This window comes from Pantherophis guttatus, chromosome 1 (assembly GCF_059756535.1).
Source record: "Pantherophis guttatus breed Tessera chromosome 1, ASM5975653v1, whole genome shotgun sequence".
Lineage (NCBI taxonomy): Eukaryota > Metazoa > Chordata > Lepidosauria > Squamata > Colubridae > Pantherophis > Pantherophis guttatus.
In genome coordinates, this window is record NC_142063.1 from 225,872,645 (window position 1) to 225,892,902 (window position 20,258).

Genomic DNA, 20,258 nt, shown 5'->3' on the forward strand with positions numbered 1-20,258 from the left:
CCTGCTTTGAACCCATATAAGAGCTTAATTGAAAATGAGGAAGTGAAATTAAAGTTTATTAAAGGTGCTGGGAGCTAAGAAAGTGAATGAAGCTCAAAGAGAGAGCTTAAAGTTTAGAGAGAGACAATAAATGCCAGGCCAATAATCAATAAAACATTTGCAAAAATATTAACAAATGGCCAGTGAGTACTTCATTTGAAGATGGCTCACTCATTCATATCTAGAATAAGCATTTGCAAATTTCTGAGATATTTGGATGCAATTTCTATTATTTATAGCAGTAAATAAAATGTATTTTATTTCTTTTTTGGAGAGTAGGATAGGCAGAATTTTTAAAAAATGATGAAGGCTTTTTTATTGCCCCAAAAAGAAAAGGCAAAATCAACCAGAGGCACTTACAGGCCATATAGAAGGAAGTTAATCTGTAATCATTTAACTCTCAACAGATGCTAGTAGTACAACAACAGTTCCATACAGGGGAATGAAACAGAATAAATAAAAGGAGTGAAAGAACTGCTTTTAGGCAGAAACAGAAATCTAGAATTTGGTCAGAGATACATAGAATTTTACTGATGTAAGGATTTTGGGGGAAGATGCAATGGCAAAGCTCACATATTAGAGTAAGCCAACAAGAAGTAAAAGGGCATCATGTTTATGTTTTAAAAACATAAATGTATCTTCCATCTTTTCTTTCCCAGCACAAAATAAGTTGTAAAACAAGTCAATCCCATTAGATGAAATCAGAAAAGACCAGGCAAACAGAAACCAGAAAAACAAAAGAATGTCTCACCCCACAAGCAGACAGGCAGGCAGAGATGAATGAAGTAATAAAACCCATGTCAATTTCAGAGAGAACTCACCACTCATCTTTCCCGCTCTCCCCCACCATTCCCCTGTATGGAACAACTGTTGTACTAAACTTTGCTCGGGGAATTCTGGGAGTTGAAGTCCACAAGTTTTAAAGTTGCCAAGTTTGGAGACCCCACTGATGTATAGGACTGATCAGTGGTGGGTTGCCCCCGGTTCGCACCGGTTCTATAGAACCGGTAGTAAAACTGGCGGGAGGCTCCGCCCACTGATCCTGACATCATGAAAACACTTTTGTGCATGTGCAGAAGCTTCTGTGCTTGTGCGCGAGCGAGCGAAGCCAGTGCGTGTGTGCGGCCCCATTGCCAACTGGTAATAAAGGTAAGTAGAACCCACCCCTGGGACTGATGTTGCGACTTTGAGTGCTAGCTCTTAGAATCCCAAAAGCAGCATATGACAAGTCACAAATCTTCAAAATGCTTTAGAACTATCCAGTTCAATTTGTTGCTTTAAAATAGGACCCTGCCTCAATTCCTGATTCTGCTTTGAATTCAGTTCAATTTAATTTGCTTTGATTCAGTCAATGCTCTGTTGAATCAAATCTTTCATTTGAAGCTTTGCAGAATGTACATATTAAATGTAGACGCACACGTGAACAAATTCACGTTAGACTACCATCCATTTTTCTCAGTAGCAGCTGCTACCATAATAACAGTGCAAGCACAAACTGAACAGCCTGCATTACATTTACAATAATTTTCTACATATATACTGAATGTCCATGTAGGCAGGAACTGTGATATTTAAACCTATAATAACATACAAGACTCTGCAAAGTCTATATATACTGTATTGCCAAGACATTGTGTTCTTAATTAAACATTTCTGGAGTTTTCAAGCATGGGTACAAGAAGGGCTATATATATATTACATATGAATGTGTATGCTTTTTGCAATGGAAGTATTTTATCAGTATAAACAAATAGCACAAGAACCTGCCACAAATCAATGTATCATGAAATGAGTCTTCCCGTGTTAGCAAAACACTTTTCCAATGAAGCATGATCTTCTGGAACTTTTACAAATAATATTTTAGCATCTTCCACCAACTCTGGTCCCAAGTCCACAGTATGGAAATGCATTTACAAGTTTTCAGTTTGAACATCTAATTACCACAGTACTGTCTTGTGTCTAAGGATATTTAGCCATGTAGTATGGCTGTATTATTATTATCCTTTTCATCTTTTCTACTACCTTCTCCTATTGGCATCTTATGATTATATTATCTTGTTTGTATGTATATTTGTTGTTTCTATGTACATGTTTTTTGTATGTTTGTATATACACTGATTATATTATCTTGTTGTTAGTATGTACACTGAGAGGTTATGCATTGGAGACAATAAAGTGTTCAATAAAGAATATTCTATTCTATTCTATTCTATTCTATTCTATTCTATTCTATTCTATTCTATTCTATTCTATTCTATTCTATTCTATTCTATTCCATTCCATTCCATTCCATTCCATTCCATTCCATTCTTGTAAAGGTGAATTCCACACAAAAATGATCTGGGATTTCAGTTAATACTTTTTCACTTCAAGACCCCACTTATTGCTTAAGTGGGGTCTTGTCTCTACTCCTCAGTGTGACTGTGGTGTTTCTCGACAAAATATCCACCACATTGTGTCTGAATGTCCATCAAGAGCTTACAATGTCTGATTTTTCAACATAGACCACCCTGTCCTTGAATGGCTGGGTGGACCGGACATTAACATTTGAACTGCTATAAGTCCATGTATTTGCCATACGCTAAATAAATTCACTTCAAGATCCATTTTAGTTTTAATTTAGCTAATAACAAATGATTTGCTTTGTGTGTGTGTGTCTGTGTGTGTCTGTGTGTGGTCAACAATTGTCTGCAACATGACAATTGAAAGGCATTTTTTTCTTCTTTGTTCAACCTTTCAAATTCATCCAACTTTAACGACTTTTTGCTTTTCAAAACAGCAAGAGTAATATACCATAATTACTTCTGATCTAGGAAATGTTGATTGGCCTGCCACAAGCCAATATGGAATTCAGCACACATGATTTACACATATTAGTGAGCATCAGCTTAATATTTTCAATAACACTGGCCACACAGCAGAAACCAAGGTAACATTTTGTTCATGGTAGTTCTCATTCAGGCTCAAAAGTAAGTTTCTGGAATAAAGTTAAATTATTCCAATCATTTGATGTGCTTCTGATGCATTAGGATGGATTTCTTACTAATAATGATTTCTTAGCGGTGCCTCAATGTGTCATCTACATTGAAATTTCACCCTGGAGAATAACACTCCTAGGAAAAATGCCACTAAACTAGCTTAAATTCAGTTTAGCACACTGATCAGAAGGTTCACTTGCATTATTTGCTTTGTTTTAATTCACACTCTTTGATGTTCAGTAGAACCTCTGGTCATGAACACTTCTGACCAAATTGGGTTCCAACCAAAAAATTCACATTTTTTTTCCCACGGCCGATTTCCCCTTCTGTGCCATTTTTTTTTTTTTTTTTGTAAGCACCAAATTTCCAAAATTAGGTATGGGTCACGACCAAATCAGGTTGTGATCAAAGTTACGGAACAAATTATGGTCGTGACCAGAGGTTCTACTGTATATGACAAATCAGAATATTATCTTAATTACACAGTTTGCTTTCTTGAAAATGAATACACCTATTTTGATATCTGCTTACTAATATGAGGCCAGGTTTAAATTACAAATCCTATAATCAGCCTCAGCTTGGGAGGTGGGCCTGGATGGGTGGATGATTTTCAAGGAGAAATAGATAAGGCATAGTATGGGAGAGATAGTTTAATGTATCCCTCTGTAAAATAGTCCCTTCTGGTAGCTTTTATGTATCCTGTGTTCAGCTTCCCTTTGAATGGCTTTAGGTAATGGGTCTGACTCCCAGATGTTGTTAAACTGGATCTCCCTTCCACTCTCACTACTGGTCATGCTGGAATTCAAAAATATCTTAGGACCACAGCTGTTCTAATGGTGTAGCCTTTACTACACTGAAGGGCATTGATGATATGGAAAGAACTCAACTCTTGAAATGTATGTATGTATGTATGTATGTATGTATGTATGTATGTATGTATGTATGTATGTGTGTATGTATAGAGACAGACTTTATTCAACTGCCATTTGAAGTAATCAAAAACATTGGTTGATTGATTGATCAGAACTTAAGAATATGGCTGATATGATTTAATATAGGATCTTTCTGACTATAAACTGTGAAGGACACCTGATAGAAAGAGATGATTCAGTCTAAATTAGAAGCATATTTCACTCTGCTTAGGGACTGCATTTTAAATTGGCAAATAACGTAATACATTCTGGGTGTGTGTACATGGGTAATGCTTCCTTTGTAAAAATGGGAGTAGCTCAGGATGAAGCAATAAGCTGTGATGTGTGCTTCAAAGTTAGAGCCCATCAAAAAGCTTTCTGGAGCAACAGTTCATCCCTAAATCAAAGTAAAAGCATGCTAGGTTACTGCTTTATTCTTTGCTGTGGCAGCTATTCAGTATAATACTGAAAAGGTTGACTATTCCAAGTGTAGTCTGTAAACCAGCTGCATTTAGGTCATAACCTCACTTACAAAGACGAAACTCGGAAACCCAAGATAAACTCAAAGAAAGCTCATTGGCCATTAACAGTCACCCGCCCCAGCCTTAGCAATTAATGAATTGAAATGCCGGTGAAGCTGGGTTATTGTAAACTATGCATATGACCCATCTCTTGGAAACAAAGTAAAATGCCAGGAAATCAATAATAATAACAGATCTGCCATCACTGCTAAAGCCAAACTTTAGAATATTAATGACCGTGGTTACAGTAGAAGCATGTGCATGCATACCATGCAATAAACCTTTTTTTTTTTTTCGCATTCAGTCATGTTCAATTCTGCAGTTTTCTTGGTCAGATTTTTCAATAGGGGTTTGCCATTGCCTCCTCCTTGGGCTGAGATAAAACATCTGGCCCAAAGTCAGCCAGCTGTCTAAAGCAGGATTAGAACTCACAGTCTCCTGTTTTCTAGACTGATGCCTTAAACTACACCAAACTGCCTCTTAAATAAACCAATATTTGAAGTCAAAATTGCTTGATAATGTACTGAACTAGACATTGAATGTAAGTCTACAATCCAAACCACAGAGTCAATCTGGCTGAATAGTACAAATGAATGAAGCTTGTATAGGCTTGGAAAATAAAACAGAGTCAAGTATTGGTTAGTATTTGGATGAAATATCCATGCTTAAGACTAGGCTTGAAAATTAAACAAACATCCCAGAATAAGACATTGGGAAACCATTTTCATCTTGCTACCAAAAAAGAATTATAGATGGCTTTATAGATATTATAGATATAGCCCTGAAGTCACCAGGAGTTAAACTTGGTTTGAAGGAAACATTTATTTTATTTCATGCCTAACTTACACATTAAACTTTAAAATACAACAAACATACTATATTTATTTCATAAACACCTGTGAATCTGTGGCACGTAGTTCTGATGAGAAGAGAGATGGTATTGAAAATGGTCAAAAGCTGCAAAGAGTTACAGAGTTCACTGCTAAAAATTTTGAATGTCTTTGAAAAATAGGCATCATTTGCGAGGAACTGTTTGCTTCTGGAAAATGTATATAATGTAGATCTGACATTTTGTCAATTTTTTTCTAGTTAACTTTTGGATGTTAATAATGAACAAATGTTAAGCTACATTTTTTTCCCTAGCTGAACTGAGTGGCACATGTGCTTGCGCTGATCCTGATACAGGAACTAGCAGGGAGAGTGCTGGGTGCAAACCAAAAATTATCCCCAGTAATTTTCCAACACCTTTGCTATGCACACATTTACCCAGGTTTATGCTTAAATGATATATGCACAAAGCAGTTACTGATCTAATTCATACTTTGGTTTCTAAATAGCCCAGTAATTTTCTCCGCACATCATTTCTTCTTGTTCCTACCCATTCATTTTTATACCAGAATAACATTTCACTTAGATTGCTTCCATTCAGAAAATTCACTATTTTCCCTACATCTCAATTCTGGTTCTTCCATTGTCACCATTTACTGGAGCAGGTTGTACAAGTCTTACTACCTTTGTGGTTTTCTTTTTCTTTTTTTTAATGTATTCAGAACAGGTTAGATTATATCAATTCATACTTTCTGACATATATTTTAGCCCTTAAATTCATAATTAAGCCTACACCTTTACATCCTTGTATGCATTCATGAACTCCAATTCCCAAGACCAGGCCACTTTCATTCAGATCTATTATAACTTTCCCCTTTCTCTTGGTTCACAGGTGAGGCACTACTTATTTATTACTAAATAAGAACTTAGAGCCTGTTTTTCATCCAATAATAAATCATGTGGCACTGAAATTTTGGCAAAGTGATTTTGATAAGAGAGCCACTGATCAGCTAAAACAGATGGAAATGTCATATCAGCAGCAAAGATTGATAATGTAAGCCGGTCTGCTAAATGCCTGCATGTTTAAGAGAAAGCTCAAGATCCCTCTCTGAATTGATGTCTTTGTATAACATGGACTTGTCATCATTATTATTTTATACATTACTGCATCATTTGTTTTATTCTATGTACTGCACTTAGTTATAAGCACCTAATAAATTAAACTGCTTCGCTTTTCAGAGTAAAAATCATATACTCTTGAGGCATTGATGACTTTCTTCCACAGGATCCTGCAATATCCCCCCCAGTGTAGAATATATAATGAAGTTATTTCGTATCTGTTGCCAAATACATGCTAGATCTCTGTGAGACTGAGATTATTGAAAATGGTAGATCTAAAGCAGGCCGGATCCTGGTCTACTCAATGCAAAGAGAAAAGATCAGGCCAACTTAGCTTTGAAACATGCCAGCAGTTTGGGGAGTGGTGTCAAGTTGGCCATGCCCACCCAGTTGGCCACACCCACCCAGTCGGCCACACAAACCGAGGTCAATCACAGCCCTGATGCAGCCCTCAATGAAATTGAGTTTGACACCTCTGCTCTAAAAAGATGCTTTGTGGAAGGGCAGTTGCTGTACAACTGATTAAATGCACATGAACTTTGTGTTTGTTTCCAGTCAAGGTGTACTTGAACCAGTAGTGGGATTCAAGTAATTTAACAACCGGTTCTCTGCCCTAATGATTTCTTCCAACAACCAGTTTTCCAAACTGTTCAGAAAGTTAACAACTGGTTCTCCCGAAGTGGTACGAACTGGCTGAATCCCACCACTGACTTGGACCATTTTCCTCCATACCTTACTTCTTCCAGCAAGTTAGGAAAGATTTGTGAACTTCATCGAGGATGCTTATTTTACATGCACAAAACAAATGAATGCCCAGATGTAACAGCTATAGAACTCATTAATGCATACCGGCTGATTAGTATTACTGATTCATTCAGAATGCCTTATAAAGAGAGGGATATTTGCTATCCAGAGCTTGATCTGGCAATTCATTTGAGAGTTTTATATCCGCTATGGAATCCTACTCCCCTCCCTCTAATGTTTGATTTAAGTTGTTTAAAGAAAAATCAAATTGCAATTTATCGCCTTGGAATCATTATTTGAAATATGAAACTATAATATGTGTACAAGCATAAGGAAGCTTTGACTTTTTGAACCTGCTGAAATGGTACGGTAAAACAACCTATATTCTCTAAATTGATTATTTCTTACGGAAAAAACACTGGAGGTTTAGATGAAATCCACTTGTTGCCTGCAAGAGAAACAGCTGATTGCTCTCTACTGTTTTTTTGAGACAACCTTGAAAAAAAAAATTCAATATACAGTCATAGGCTGGGATCTGGGGGGATGTAATGAGTGGCTGTTTAATTCAACCTTGGTGTCTGGTACGCTACTAATTACTGAACTAATGTCTATGGAAGATAAAACAAGACTGTTATGGTTCCCCACTGACAAACTTCACACAGAGGGAACAGGAGTTGTCATTAAGGAGTCTGTGATAAATGAGGTCATATCACACTCATCTTGTGAGAGCAAGACTAGTGTTAAATTGCTGGAATTATCAATCATTGCCCATAGCTCAGCGGTTGTGTCAGACTTCATTCTGGTTGAGAAAAGGCATAGAAACCCCACAACTGCGTAGTGAGAATGCATTCAGAGAGAGGGAGGGAGGGAGAGGGAGAGTGTGTGTCTGTGTGAGAGAGAGCATGCTGCTGAAGACTCGCAATGGTAGTTAATGATCCTAGACCTCAGCCATTAAATGATATGCTGGACATTAATTTTGTTATGCTAAAGAATGCAAGACTGCCATGGCTGAGAAAGCCAGTATTTTGCAGGCCTTTAGAGGATAAAAAGTAAGGGGAAAAGTTAGAAGAAAATAAAAAGTGAAGAGCTTTGGCCCTAGGCTGGATCGGCAGCAAATTGCATTGCTACCTGAAAACCATTAATTCTCACCCAGGCATCCCATAGAAGACAAATACAACTCCGTAAATCACATTCTTAATAAAAGTATAAGAAAGATTCTAGTGACCTCAAGAGCTGACTAAATGCAGGCCCTCCCATTATTCACATTGGGAGAACGTAGCAAAAAAAAAAAAAAAAAAAGCATTGCTTGGAAGAAATGTATTAAATTTGCTAAATCAAATTGTTCTTCAGAATCAATATAAAAAGAATAAATTACATATCTTTCCCATAGAGAACTTGAAAAGCTAACACGATGAGCTGGAAAAGTTACCAAGATAACGATATTTACTAATTGGGTCACATTCAATTTACTTATCAATATCAAGAAGAAATATGACTTAGCTTTAAAAATTGTCAAAAGCCCCTGAAAGATTAGCTGAACAAGACAACAATGCACACATGTTTTTGCAGTATCTGTAGTTAAATAAATGAACTCAGACATGTGGCAATCAATATTAGCCTCTGCATTTATGGTTCTGTTCCATTTTTAATGGTTTCTCTGCTATCTAAGTCTTTTTCGTTCTAAATCTGAGAAACAAAGGAACAGGGGGAAACCCTGAAAAGCTTCTTACTGACACACTTATGTACAAAACTACCAAGAGGATGGGAAAAATACGAGCCAGAAAAAGAAAGGCACAGGGTTCACACAGTCATTCTCAAGAGGTAAGTACAATTATCTGACTTCCAATCACAAGTTACTTATACTGACAGTGGAGGCAGGCACATATTATGAGACATATAAATCTGCTCACATCAGCTCAGCTCCAATTAGGTTTAAAGAATGTCATGGAAAAACCTGATTCAAAATCCACAATAATTCCTTGTGTGTGTCCAATCACACTTGGCCAATAAAGAAGTCTAGTCTAGTCTCGTCTCGTCTCGTCTCGTCTCGTCTCATCTAGTCTATTCTGTAGGACTGAGAAACGAATACACATAGTCCTCCTTTAGCAGGCATAATAGCGGCTGGCAAATCCATCATTAAAGGAAGTCACTAAGTGAAACCACAACTGTACATATCTTACTTCAACTTTGTTTTGGATTACAGAACTGTGAAGCTCATAAATGAAGGGACTGGTCACAAAATTACTTTTTCATCACTGTTGTAGCTGTAAATAGTTGCTAAATGAGGATGCTACTAAGCAAAGATTACCTGTATTTCCCCCCCACTTACCTGTGAACCTTTGAGGACCAGAAACATCACCAGACAAGTAGCTTGGCTGAGCTTGTGAGAGTCCTCTCTCCAGTGGTTCGGTTGGAGACACCCCTTCCATACTAGAGTTACTATGGACTTTATTGGGGGCCTCAGGCAAACAGGAGACACTGTTGATTCCGTCCACACAGAAAAATCCAGCAGGGCAGGTTTTCATTAAGCAGTCATTGTAATTAAGCTCACAGTGTTCACCCTGAAAGAGAAGTTTTTAAAATGTCATTTGGAAGGCTATTTGCATTTTGATAGTCACATTAAATAATTTGATTATGACTTTCTTTTTGTTTTCCAAATGCTGTCTATTTAAAGTGGGCAGAATGCTTTCCCCAAAATTAATGTAATCCTATTGAGCGCTTTTGCCTGTACTGATTTTATGGCATAGACCTTGGCTTTCGTGCTGTAATGCAATTATGGTGTTTTGACTTCCAATCAATTCAAAGAATGTCAGGTTTCATTCCTAGAGTTTCACAGTAGGTGACATGCCAGGGAGAGCTTTGTCTCTGAGCCATCTGCTTTTCAATGTCAAAATGGGCTCCTTGGAGATTAATTTCAAGTGATAAAGAAATATGTAAACTAAGACTTTATGTTACACCCACTTCAAAACCACATTTCTTTCTCCATTTTAACTTGATATATGCCATCCGCTAATGCCTCATCTTTCCCAAGCAGGTGGTAGCCGGACATATTGTAGTCTACTCTTGGGTAAAGCAAACATTGCGGAGTATTGTTAAGTAGACATGTTATATTATCTGACATAATGCTTTAGTTTTCCTCACAGTATTTATTTTTAAAGCCTTCAAGATAAGTATTGCTAAAACAGCAACAATGTGGCAATGTGCTAGTTATCAATTAGAATATAATTTGAAGACTGGTAAATATTCTTTAGCTGTTTCTTCAAATGATCTCAATCTTGGTCAACATATATGTCTTTGTTCCTTCAAATGATCTCAATCTTAGTCAACATATATGTCTTTGTTCCTTCAAATGATCTCAATCTTAGTCAACATATATGTCTTTGTTCCTTCAAATGATCTCAATCTTAGTCAACATATATGTCTTTGTTCCTTCAGGTGACCTCAATCTTAGTCAACATATATGACTTGAATTTTGGGCCATTCGGTACTCATTGTCATTTTATTAATAAAGGAAAAATATTCCCAAAGCTATTATCAACTATATTTATAATTCTACGAAATATCACAGATTTAAGATTCTTTACAAATCTGACAATAGGTGGCATCAGAGGAGGAAAAAGAGAGGTGAGTAACTACTTCTTTGACCTTACCACATTTATGGATATACAATAAAAAGTAAGATTAGTATCTTATTTCAGAGTAAATATATTCAGAATAGGAAAATTCATGAAAAAAAATCCCATGTTTCTTCCACTCTCTGATCTGTAGAAATTATTTATTTATTTATTTATTTATTTATTTATTTATTTATTTATTTATTTATTTATTTATTAAATTTTTATGCCGCCCCCTCTCCCGAAGGGGATGGCCCCAGGCCCATTATGGAGAAAATTACTTACTTATAGAGCATAACAGTTTATCTTCAGAAGTTTGTTTCCATCATTAAGATCACTTGACCTTGTATCAAATTATTAGTATTGTTGCTATCACTGCTCACTTAACAATATCAAGTGCGTCTGTACTTAGGTAAACACATTTTGCGTCTCACAACTCACTGTCCCCACATCAGTATTTATGTCACTATAAAATGTTTGGTCTTTAAAATTATCCCAAGACCTTTTGAATAATTGTTGCAACACCCTAGCATGACAAATTCAATCAGAAAACTTTAGATTTGAAGCATGGTATCATAAAATAACTTAAATAAGCCCATCTCTTCGCTTTTGTTTCTCAAAACTACCTCATTCTATAAGAAGCCCAAGTTTTCAAAACATAGATATGAATCAATGTAGGTTTTGCTCTCTTGGTAATTTCAAACTGTTACATAATTAAACCATTGGGCACTGATACTACAAACTGCATATTAAATTACTTTGAGCTCTAGAGCTTTTTCAAGCAGCATTTTTTTAAAAAAAAAACTTTTCAGTTCATTTATCCTAGAACAGGAAAACGTGCTAGATTTATCTGAATAATTTTAGTATATCTTGATTTAATGTCAAACTGAACAAATAAATAATATATAGATCTGTAATAGAGTAGTGTAGAGTAGAATAAAGTACAGTAGAATAAAACAGCAGAGCAGAGCAGAACAGAACAGAATAAACATTTGGGTAACATGGTGAATATATTATGTTTGGTTTATGAACTTGATCCATAAATATTTGCACGTAGGCTGACTCCTAAAATGACTTGTATCCTGTGGTTGAAAACAACAGTTTAAGGTAGCTGTGTACCATCCTCATCATCTGCCATTGTTGTGGTGGCATCCTTCTACAGATCATTTGCACAGTAGCCTGGTGGTGACTATTTCTTTAATAAGATATGTTTAGGCTTCCCATTCAAAGACAATAGAAAGCTCAATTTAAATAGAGCATATACCTCTATACATTTGGATGTTGAACAATTAAACAAATTAACCTACAAAGATAATCAGGACTAAGTCTCAGAGGCTTTTTCTCATCTGTTGAATTGATTTTTAATGGTTGATCTCAAGTTTATGACAAATGAGAAAACTTAATGGGAGACAGACTCTGCTAAGGTTTAACTTCAACAGCACATGCTTCATATCAAGTGGTGGTAGTAAGGTTTTGGGTCATACCACATATCCAGATGTGCAATAACAGGTGTAACCCAGGCCTGGTTCCCTCTGGATGCATATTCCATGTACACAAGGGTGAGATGCACATTCATTGATATCCTCTTCACATCTGAACCCTTCCCAGCCTGTTGGAAAGAAAAAAAAATGTAATAGGTTTTTGGTTTAATATTGGTGTTTCAGTGAAGGCACCCATGAGTTCTAGACACATATTAGGCATGAAGCCCTCTGGGTGATTTTTGGATCAGTCACTATCTCTCAGCCCTAGGAAAAAGTTAATAACAAGCCATTTCCAAAAATAATGCCAAGGAAACTACAGGAACTAGTTCAGGACATCATCAGAAGTCAACACTGACTCAAAGACACCCCCCTCCAAAAAAAACCCTGCTTTTGTTACCCATAGTACTCCGAAAATGGACATATAATTCAAACCATTTACAGGGCATCCTTTTCTAATCTGGATATAGCAAATGACTAATGAAATAGAAATTAGGTTATAAGGGGTGTGTACTTCCCACTGTACTTACAGGGAAGAGCCTGTAGTACAGTGGACTAAAGCACTGTAATTAACATCTGCTGCTTGCAATTACTGAAGTTCAAATCTCACCAGGCTCAAGGTTGACTCAGCCTTCCATCCTTTCAAAGGTAGGTAAAATGAGGACCCAGATTGTGGGGGCAATAAGCTGTCTTTTTATAAATATACAGAAGTATGAAGGCTATTGCTTAACGCCTTGTAAGCCACCCTGAGTCTCCGGAGAAGGGTGGCATATAAATTAAAGCAAAAACAAAAACAAAAAAAAAACACACCACGTTGTTATCATTATTGTTTTAAAAAGAAATGTCTTGAATGGATGGTGGTGGAACATGCTACCTGCTGCTGGCCTTGCTCTACAGTTGAATAAAGAGGTTATGTCTTATTGGCTGTAGCAAGCCTGCAATAACAAATTATTAATCCATACTATAATTATAAAGTGTTTGTGTTACTGATAATGGACCTTTAGACTCTGCTTCAAGTAGAAACATACTGTTGTGGCCCGCCAGTGGCCTGCGCAGATCGTGGCTGATCCCGACGACGAGGAGGCTGGCGTGGGATCCCGCCAGCAGCCTGTGCAGCTGGTGCTCATGTTGGACAGCGAGAAGGCTGAAGAGGATGTGGTGCCAGAGGCAGAGACTCAGCCAGGGCCTTCAGAACCTCCAGAGGCTCCTTCAAGTGGAGAAAGTAAAGTGGAGGAGCCTCTCCTCAATGCTCGAGCACACAGGGCTGCCAAAGGCAGGAGTGGCTACTCAGGAGGAGGAGGTCTCCTCGAGAGTAAGGTTTGAGGATAATTGGCCACTCCCTTAGCCTATTTAAGTCGCACTCAGTAATTTCTTGCTGGAAACAATAATTATATAATTATTACAGAGCATTTTGGAGAGTGAGTGTCTTATCGTATCTTGTTTTCTGGGCTGGTTGTCAACCTTTGCCGGACTTTGTTTATTCTTGGTACGTTATAACTTTGATAAGGACCATTGGTGGGTGTCACAATCCTTGGGAATCCGGAGCTGGGGCAGAACACATACCTAGGATTTAGGTTCTTTGCTCTCGTGCTCCATTAGCTGGAGTTAGGCATGAATAACCTTTTGAAATTTTTCACTGATTTATGAGCAAAGAATTTGGGTAGGAGATTGCTATTTCTCCACAATGAAGACAAATTTTCCAATTTTTTTCCCAAGGGAATCTGGCGAGCTTTACTTCTTTGAAATGATTTCCAAAGTAAATTGTCTTTTATCAAAGTGAATTAAAACTGGTCTATTTTCCTAAAATTAACCCCCTTCCAAATGCTCCTTAGAAACATCGTCAACTACCCCCAACAAATGGAATATACAGGGAGGGAGGGAGGGAGGGAGGGAGGGAGGGAGGGAGGAAATACACCCACCACTGATTGTGTGGTGCAGATGCAATAGTGGAAGCCATGTATATTCTCTGAGAGTGGTGCATATTTTAAACCATGATTTACAAATCACTATGGCTAGTTCTACACATTACTCTACTTCAAATAAACCTCCTGGCTTAGTGTTATAGTGAAACAACAACAATTTCTTTTTCTTCATTTAATTCTAAGAGCTGTCCTCATTCCAAATGCAAATTGTTCCACAAATTTACTTTACAGTAACATTCAATCAAACTGTCCAACACATGGCAGAATTAGCCAGTGTAGAATGCTAATTAAAACAACTAATTTTCCCTTTGGACCCAAGACAACATTTTAAGTGCATTTGGTTGCTTCCACTGGAAAATATTTTTCTTCTGTGATGCTTTTTGATCAAGAGGTTAGATCAATTTGCACCTAAGAAACAACAAAAAGGGATTTCCTGATATATTATGCTGTATTTGGAGAAACAAACATTCCACTGTTTAATTCCAGTAAGTATTGATTTAAATCAAGTATTGATTAAAAAAAGGGAAAGTTTGTTTGAATCTGAATTTTTGAATAGTAAAAAGACTTAATTAAAAGTATTTTGTTCATTTGTTACCTTTCTGACATCTGCAGAAATATCCATTAATAAGATCTTCACAGACTGAGCCATGTAAGCAAGGAGAAGAGCTGCACTCATTCAAGTCTATTTCACAAAATTGGCCAGAAAATCCATTGAGGCACCTAAATATAATATTCATTATAGTTTAGCATAATGTACAATTTCATAACTATGTATAAATAAACACAAGTTTTATGCATATACTTTGTCTTGGTTCAATTTAATTCCTGCTAAATAGCCATCTGGATATTAATGGATGCCCATTTCCATTGAATGGGACAAAAACTGGAAGATAGACTTTTTCCTAGAGTCTGGCAAAGGGCATGAAAGATGTAGGAAAAGGAGTGGCAGAGCCTGAGGGCGAAGTCAAAAAAGGAATCAGCCTAGAGTCTCTACATCAGTGGTTCTCAACCTTCCTAAGGCCACGACCCTTTAATACAGTTCCTCATGGTGTGGTGACCCCCAACCATAAAATTGTTCCTAAGACCATTGAAAATATGTGTTTTCTGATGGTCTTAGGCGACCCCTGTGAAAGGGTCGTTCGACCCCCAAAGGGGTCCCAACCCACAGGTTGAGAACCACTGCTCTACATAAACACAAATGGATGAAATCCAACACTTCTTGAATTCCATTGACCCTTATCTAATGCCAAAATAGTGCTTACCAGTTGGTTGACTAGTTTCCTATGCCTAGGCATTGGCAATAAATCAGTTTAACTGGAACTAATCATGTGGCCTGGCCTAGTGATTTCAGCATATTTTTTAACATTGTCTTCGATAAGTCCTTCTGAATTTTTTTTGAGAGTTTTAAGACTCATTTTTAAAAGCATTCCCAAAGTATTTCAATTGGAATTTTGAAGGACAATGTCTGGTATCAAGGAATAGAGGCAGTAGCCCTATTTCCAATTATGTTACTTAGGAATAAAGTTAGATAAAACAGTAATCACAAAAAGATTGATTGCCTTCCTGTTTTGTTCAGCAATTCTAAAAGCAAAGAAATGAGAATGTGCTTAGTAGGCATTACCATAAACAACAGCTGAATAATACCAATCCAGGAAAAACATTTGATTAAGGCACACCAAGAGAATCAAATTGGGGAGGGGGGGGGCTGAAGCATAAAATAGCAAGCTGAACAGCAAGTTCTACCACACTATGGCCAAGGTCAACCCAAACCTAATTTTATGCCAGCCCTAACTTCCAAATTTATCCAAAGATGGGATTTCTTGTCAATGGAGTTTACTTAGTCTGGAGAAAGAGTGATCTTATTCATACTTTCTGGCAAATGAGAAGGGTCACAACTCTCAAGACTGACAAACTCAGGAAGCAAGAACCACTGGATTTCTGAAAACATCTTTATTGTTAGTAGGGCAACGTGACAGAATGTAGAAAACCTGTGAAAGCAATTATCCAGATCAATTTATACCAAGCATAATTAACACAGATTTAATCTGAGTCTCTTTATCGCACTTTCCCCCTTCCCTTCCCTGGGGCTGAGATGTCTCTTTTGCAACAGTCCCCTTTCCTACTCCATATTCCTTGGGTCTGATAGACATTTCTTCACAAAAAGTGGCTTGTGTTCCCTTCTTTTGAGAAGACATGACTTGGAAGGTGGGGGTGTGAGGGTGTCAGAGAAGAGGAAAGAACACACTTCCAGACATGCTAGAAAAGTGCAAAACTCAAAGTACCCTCATTTTCTGCAGGGACCATGAGCCATGCTTTTTTCCCCTTGCAAATTAATGCATGCTGCTGCTGAGTTTGTGAATGTGTCCATCAGCCAATTTGAGCCAATTCTTTGTATAAGCTAGACCTCAGTGACACCAAACCAACAGAGCATATTTGTCTACTTATTTTCAAAATTCTTTAGTTAATATATGTTTGTAATATGCTTCCAGCTCCATTGTCTAGAAAAGTCTGAAAGCTATGGACTTGGAATGCCCTTTGTAATTATTTACTCCACAAATTAGGCTGAAATGAAAGCAAATGAATCCCTTTCCCAGCTGTAAGTGTTCACATATCTAGAGGTTGTCAAGAGAAGTTAAGTGTCTCCTGGTTGAAACAGCTCCCTGCAGTCTTAGATTGGGCTTAAAACTCTTCAAATGTCAAATTCCCTTTCCTCCCCCTTCAATTCCAATCCATAACCTGCTGTAACCTATTGTTCTTGTGTCTCTGTTGCTCACCTGTACCCTTTTCTCATCTCTTTTCATCTCTCTGCTGACATTTCACAGTTTATGAATAATTTGTATAACTGCCAGGTTGAAGGCTAGCATCCTCCGACAGAACGGGGAGCTGGCTTTATTAAAAGAAAAATAGATCATTAACAGCAATATACTTTAACAAGACAGCACTTAGGCAGCCACCTTTAGCTCTGTAAAGCTCTTTTGGCTTAGAAGAATTGATGAGATGGATGAATTGGTGGAGATTACCAATCTGATTAGTCTTCATAATTATCTGAATACTAATTAAACTTTAAAAAAGGAGTTAGAAGAAGAGAATAATAAATAAAAGTGGACATTGCCCCAGTGCCCCATTAAATAAAACAGTCTAACAGAAAATTCTTTGGACATTTGTCCTGATTTCATCCCCCCTCTCTCATTCATATATGCATTTTCTGGGCAGAATAAATCTCCTTAACTACTTCACTCTAACAGGCTAGTTCCATCACTGCAAATTTATATTGGGATGGCTATACATTATTAACAAGCTAGGAAAAGTCACTGGCTAAATGTCATGGCAGCTGAAATATACCACCACCTTCGGATTCATACTGCAAACAATTTAGTTTTAATTTCTTGGACCACAAGGTGCCTTGACATTTGAGGGACAATTTTTTTTCTTCTCTAACTTCTACTGGGGTCAGGCTTCTATTATCACCACTATAATTTTCAAACCTGGCATTGATGGAATGTTTTACGGTTGAAATTAAAAATGGAAAAGCCAATCTATCCTGTACCTTAATGATCAACGTTCTCATGCAGGATTGAGGAATACAAATAATAATTAAAACAGGGCAGCCGATAACTCTAGCATCTTCAGAACTATCTTGAGTCATGTTTAATTCAATACTACTATAGACATTTTTCACATAAGATAAATGTTTCTGGCTGCAGTAAAAGGAAATAACAGATGTTATGTTTATTTTTCTTTTTAGTTGACACCCTCCCTTCATATTTTAGATCCATGTTGTAATCTGTTCTACAAATACATTATTAAATACTTCCAATATCAATCAAAAGTGCTAAATTAAGATACAATTATAATAATCTACTAGTAAAAACAATTTTTGCAGTGCAGAAGCAAAGTACATTTGGTACAAATCAACATGCCATTCTGCCTGTTAAAAGAGACATTACTCATAGGAAAAATAAAAGAAACAAGCACTTTCTCTTAGTAAAATGAAAAAAAGGATATTGTTCTAGAATACAAAAGTGTGGTAGATGTTTGAAATCCCCATTCTACCTAACAAGTCTCTGACAAGCTAAAAGCTTTTTTGTGTTCTCAGAAGTTACATACAAACGCTTCAAGCTCGACGTTTTCTTTCAGTTCTTTTGATTCCTAACTTTGCCTACCTAATTTTCTTGTTTTTTTTTTAAATAGTCTCTTGTTATTTTCTATCTTCATTTGATAGACCAATTGCCACAACCACCATGTAATTTATAAATCAAATGGTGAGCTCAGGTTTAAAGGAGAAATCCTTTTATTAGAACATACAAAACTTTCAATGTTGCAAGAAATCTAAGGGTTTTTCTTGTTACCTGGCAAGAAATTGTTTTTTTTTCACTTACTTTCATTCCTTACTTCTGTTGCTTTTATACTTATTGTAAGATTATTTTATTCATTCATGCTTCATACTCACCTTACATCTGTCATTATTGTAATTCTAGAGAGTGTTCAAGTAGGAAGGCAAAGAAAGATTCCTCTGAATAACACCTAAGTCATGATGTAAAGGTTATTGCATTTCATTTGTAACATTTTCATTCCCATTGGTTTTTCAGCAGAAGAACCACCATCAGGGCAGAAATGTGCTCAAAATATTTATTCTAATGCCCGTCCTATATTATCATCGTCTCAGTAAAACTGTCCTTTGGACCAAAAAGAAGCAGATGAAATATAATGCTCAAAGAACAACTGTGGATCATGGCCAAGAATTTGACCCACTGTGTAAGGTTGACATTTTACAAAATGTCAACCTTTGTCTGCTGTCAGCTATTATCTTCCCAGCTAAATGACCTAAGTGGGAATACTCTTAATGTTCACTAAATGTATTCCTTGTTAATAATATTCCTTTCAATTCTGTATTTAAAATTTCTAGATTAATCCGCCAATATTGAAGTCAAACTGAATTCTCAGAGCTCAAAACGGCATGTCAATGGAGCAAAATCATGTGGAAACATGGCACATAAAAACATACTAAGAAATTACTACTTGTCCCAGTGGTGGGTTTCAAATTTTTTTTACCACCGGTTCTGTGGGTGTGGCTTGGTGGGCATGGCTTGTCTTGGTGGGCGTGGCTTGGTGGGCATGGCAGGGGAAGGTTACTGCAAAATCCCCATTTCCTCCGGATCAGCTGGGACTTGGGAGGCAGAGAATAGATGGGGGTGGGGACAGTCAGAATTTTTATTACCGGTTCTCCGAACAACTCAAAATTTCTGCTACCGGTTCTCCAGAACTGGTCAGAACCTGCTGAAACCCACCTCTGAAGTGTCCTTAGCAAGAAGGATTTGGAGGTTTAGGGTAGTGAATGGGAATATTCTCATGAAATTATTGCTTCATCTTCTCTGCTATTTCCTTTTTCCTGATATGAAAAAGTCCCACTTGAGGATTTGCCTTGTGAAGTCATTCTTTTATTGGGATTTAATTGAAATTTGAGTACCTGGCTACTTGCTGTCTGCCAATACATTTTTTTTTTAAATTATGGAAAATACATATTGTTCTTCACAATCCCCAACCACTTTATAACTAATTTAAGGACAAGGATTCCATTCCTTACACACAATAATTTTACTGAAAAATTAATTATACTTTAACAAGTATTCTAAGAAATAATTATGTTTCTATCGGAGGATGGTTCAAAATATGCAGAATACCTTTTCTTCACAGTCTTCATTATGAAGGATTGCACCAGTTTATATAATGTTGTTATTCATGGAAATTAAATGGAATTTTCTTAGTCTAAGAGGGTTTACAAACAATTATTTTAAGTTTAATCTTTTCGAGTCAATTTTGCAAAATGGATAATCTCTGAAATTGTGACATTGAGTTGTTCAATGTGGGCAACCTTGTCATAATTCTCAGAGTTATTCTAATTCTCAGATGAAGTAACTTTACCAGTTTCTATCTATATAACAAATTTTATTGTTTTATCAAAGTATAAAATACAAAGGAAAATAATAGGAAATTATGAGAAGGGAAAACAGGGAAAAGAAAATGTGAGTACAAGGAAAAAAAGAAAAAAAGTGTTGACTTCTGACTCTTTTTAGCACAGTAGAAGATAACATTATAATCTCAAC

General features: G+C 36.7%; 1 protein-coding gene across 1 annotated transcript in view; it reads right to left on the bottom strand.

The window, feature by feature from the left end:
• The window catches only part of EYS (EGF-like photoreceptor maintenance factor), a 765,120-nt gene that overhangs the window by 335,623 nt on the left and 409,239 nt on the right, over positions 1 to 20,258 (bottom strand). The window contains exons 26-28 of the mRNA XM_087882471.1: positions 14,750 to 14,874; positions 12,239 to 12,363; positions 9,470 to 9,701 (exon numbers count right to left, since the gene is read on the bottom strand). Of these exons, the coding sequence (XP_087738597.1) occupies positions 9,470 to 9,701; positions 12,239 to 12,363; positions 14,750 to 14,874 (482 nt within the window). The remainder of the gene's footprint in view (positions 1 to 9,469; positions 9,702 to 12,238; positions 12,364 to 14,749; positions 14,875 to 20,258) is intronic.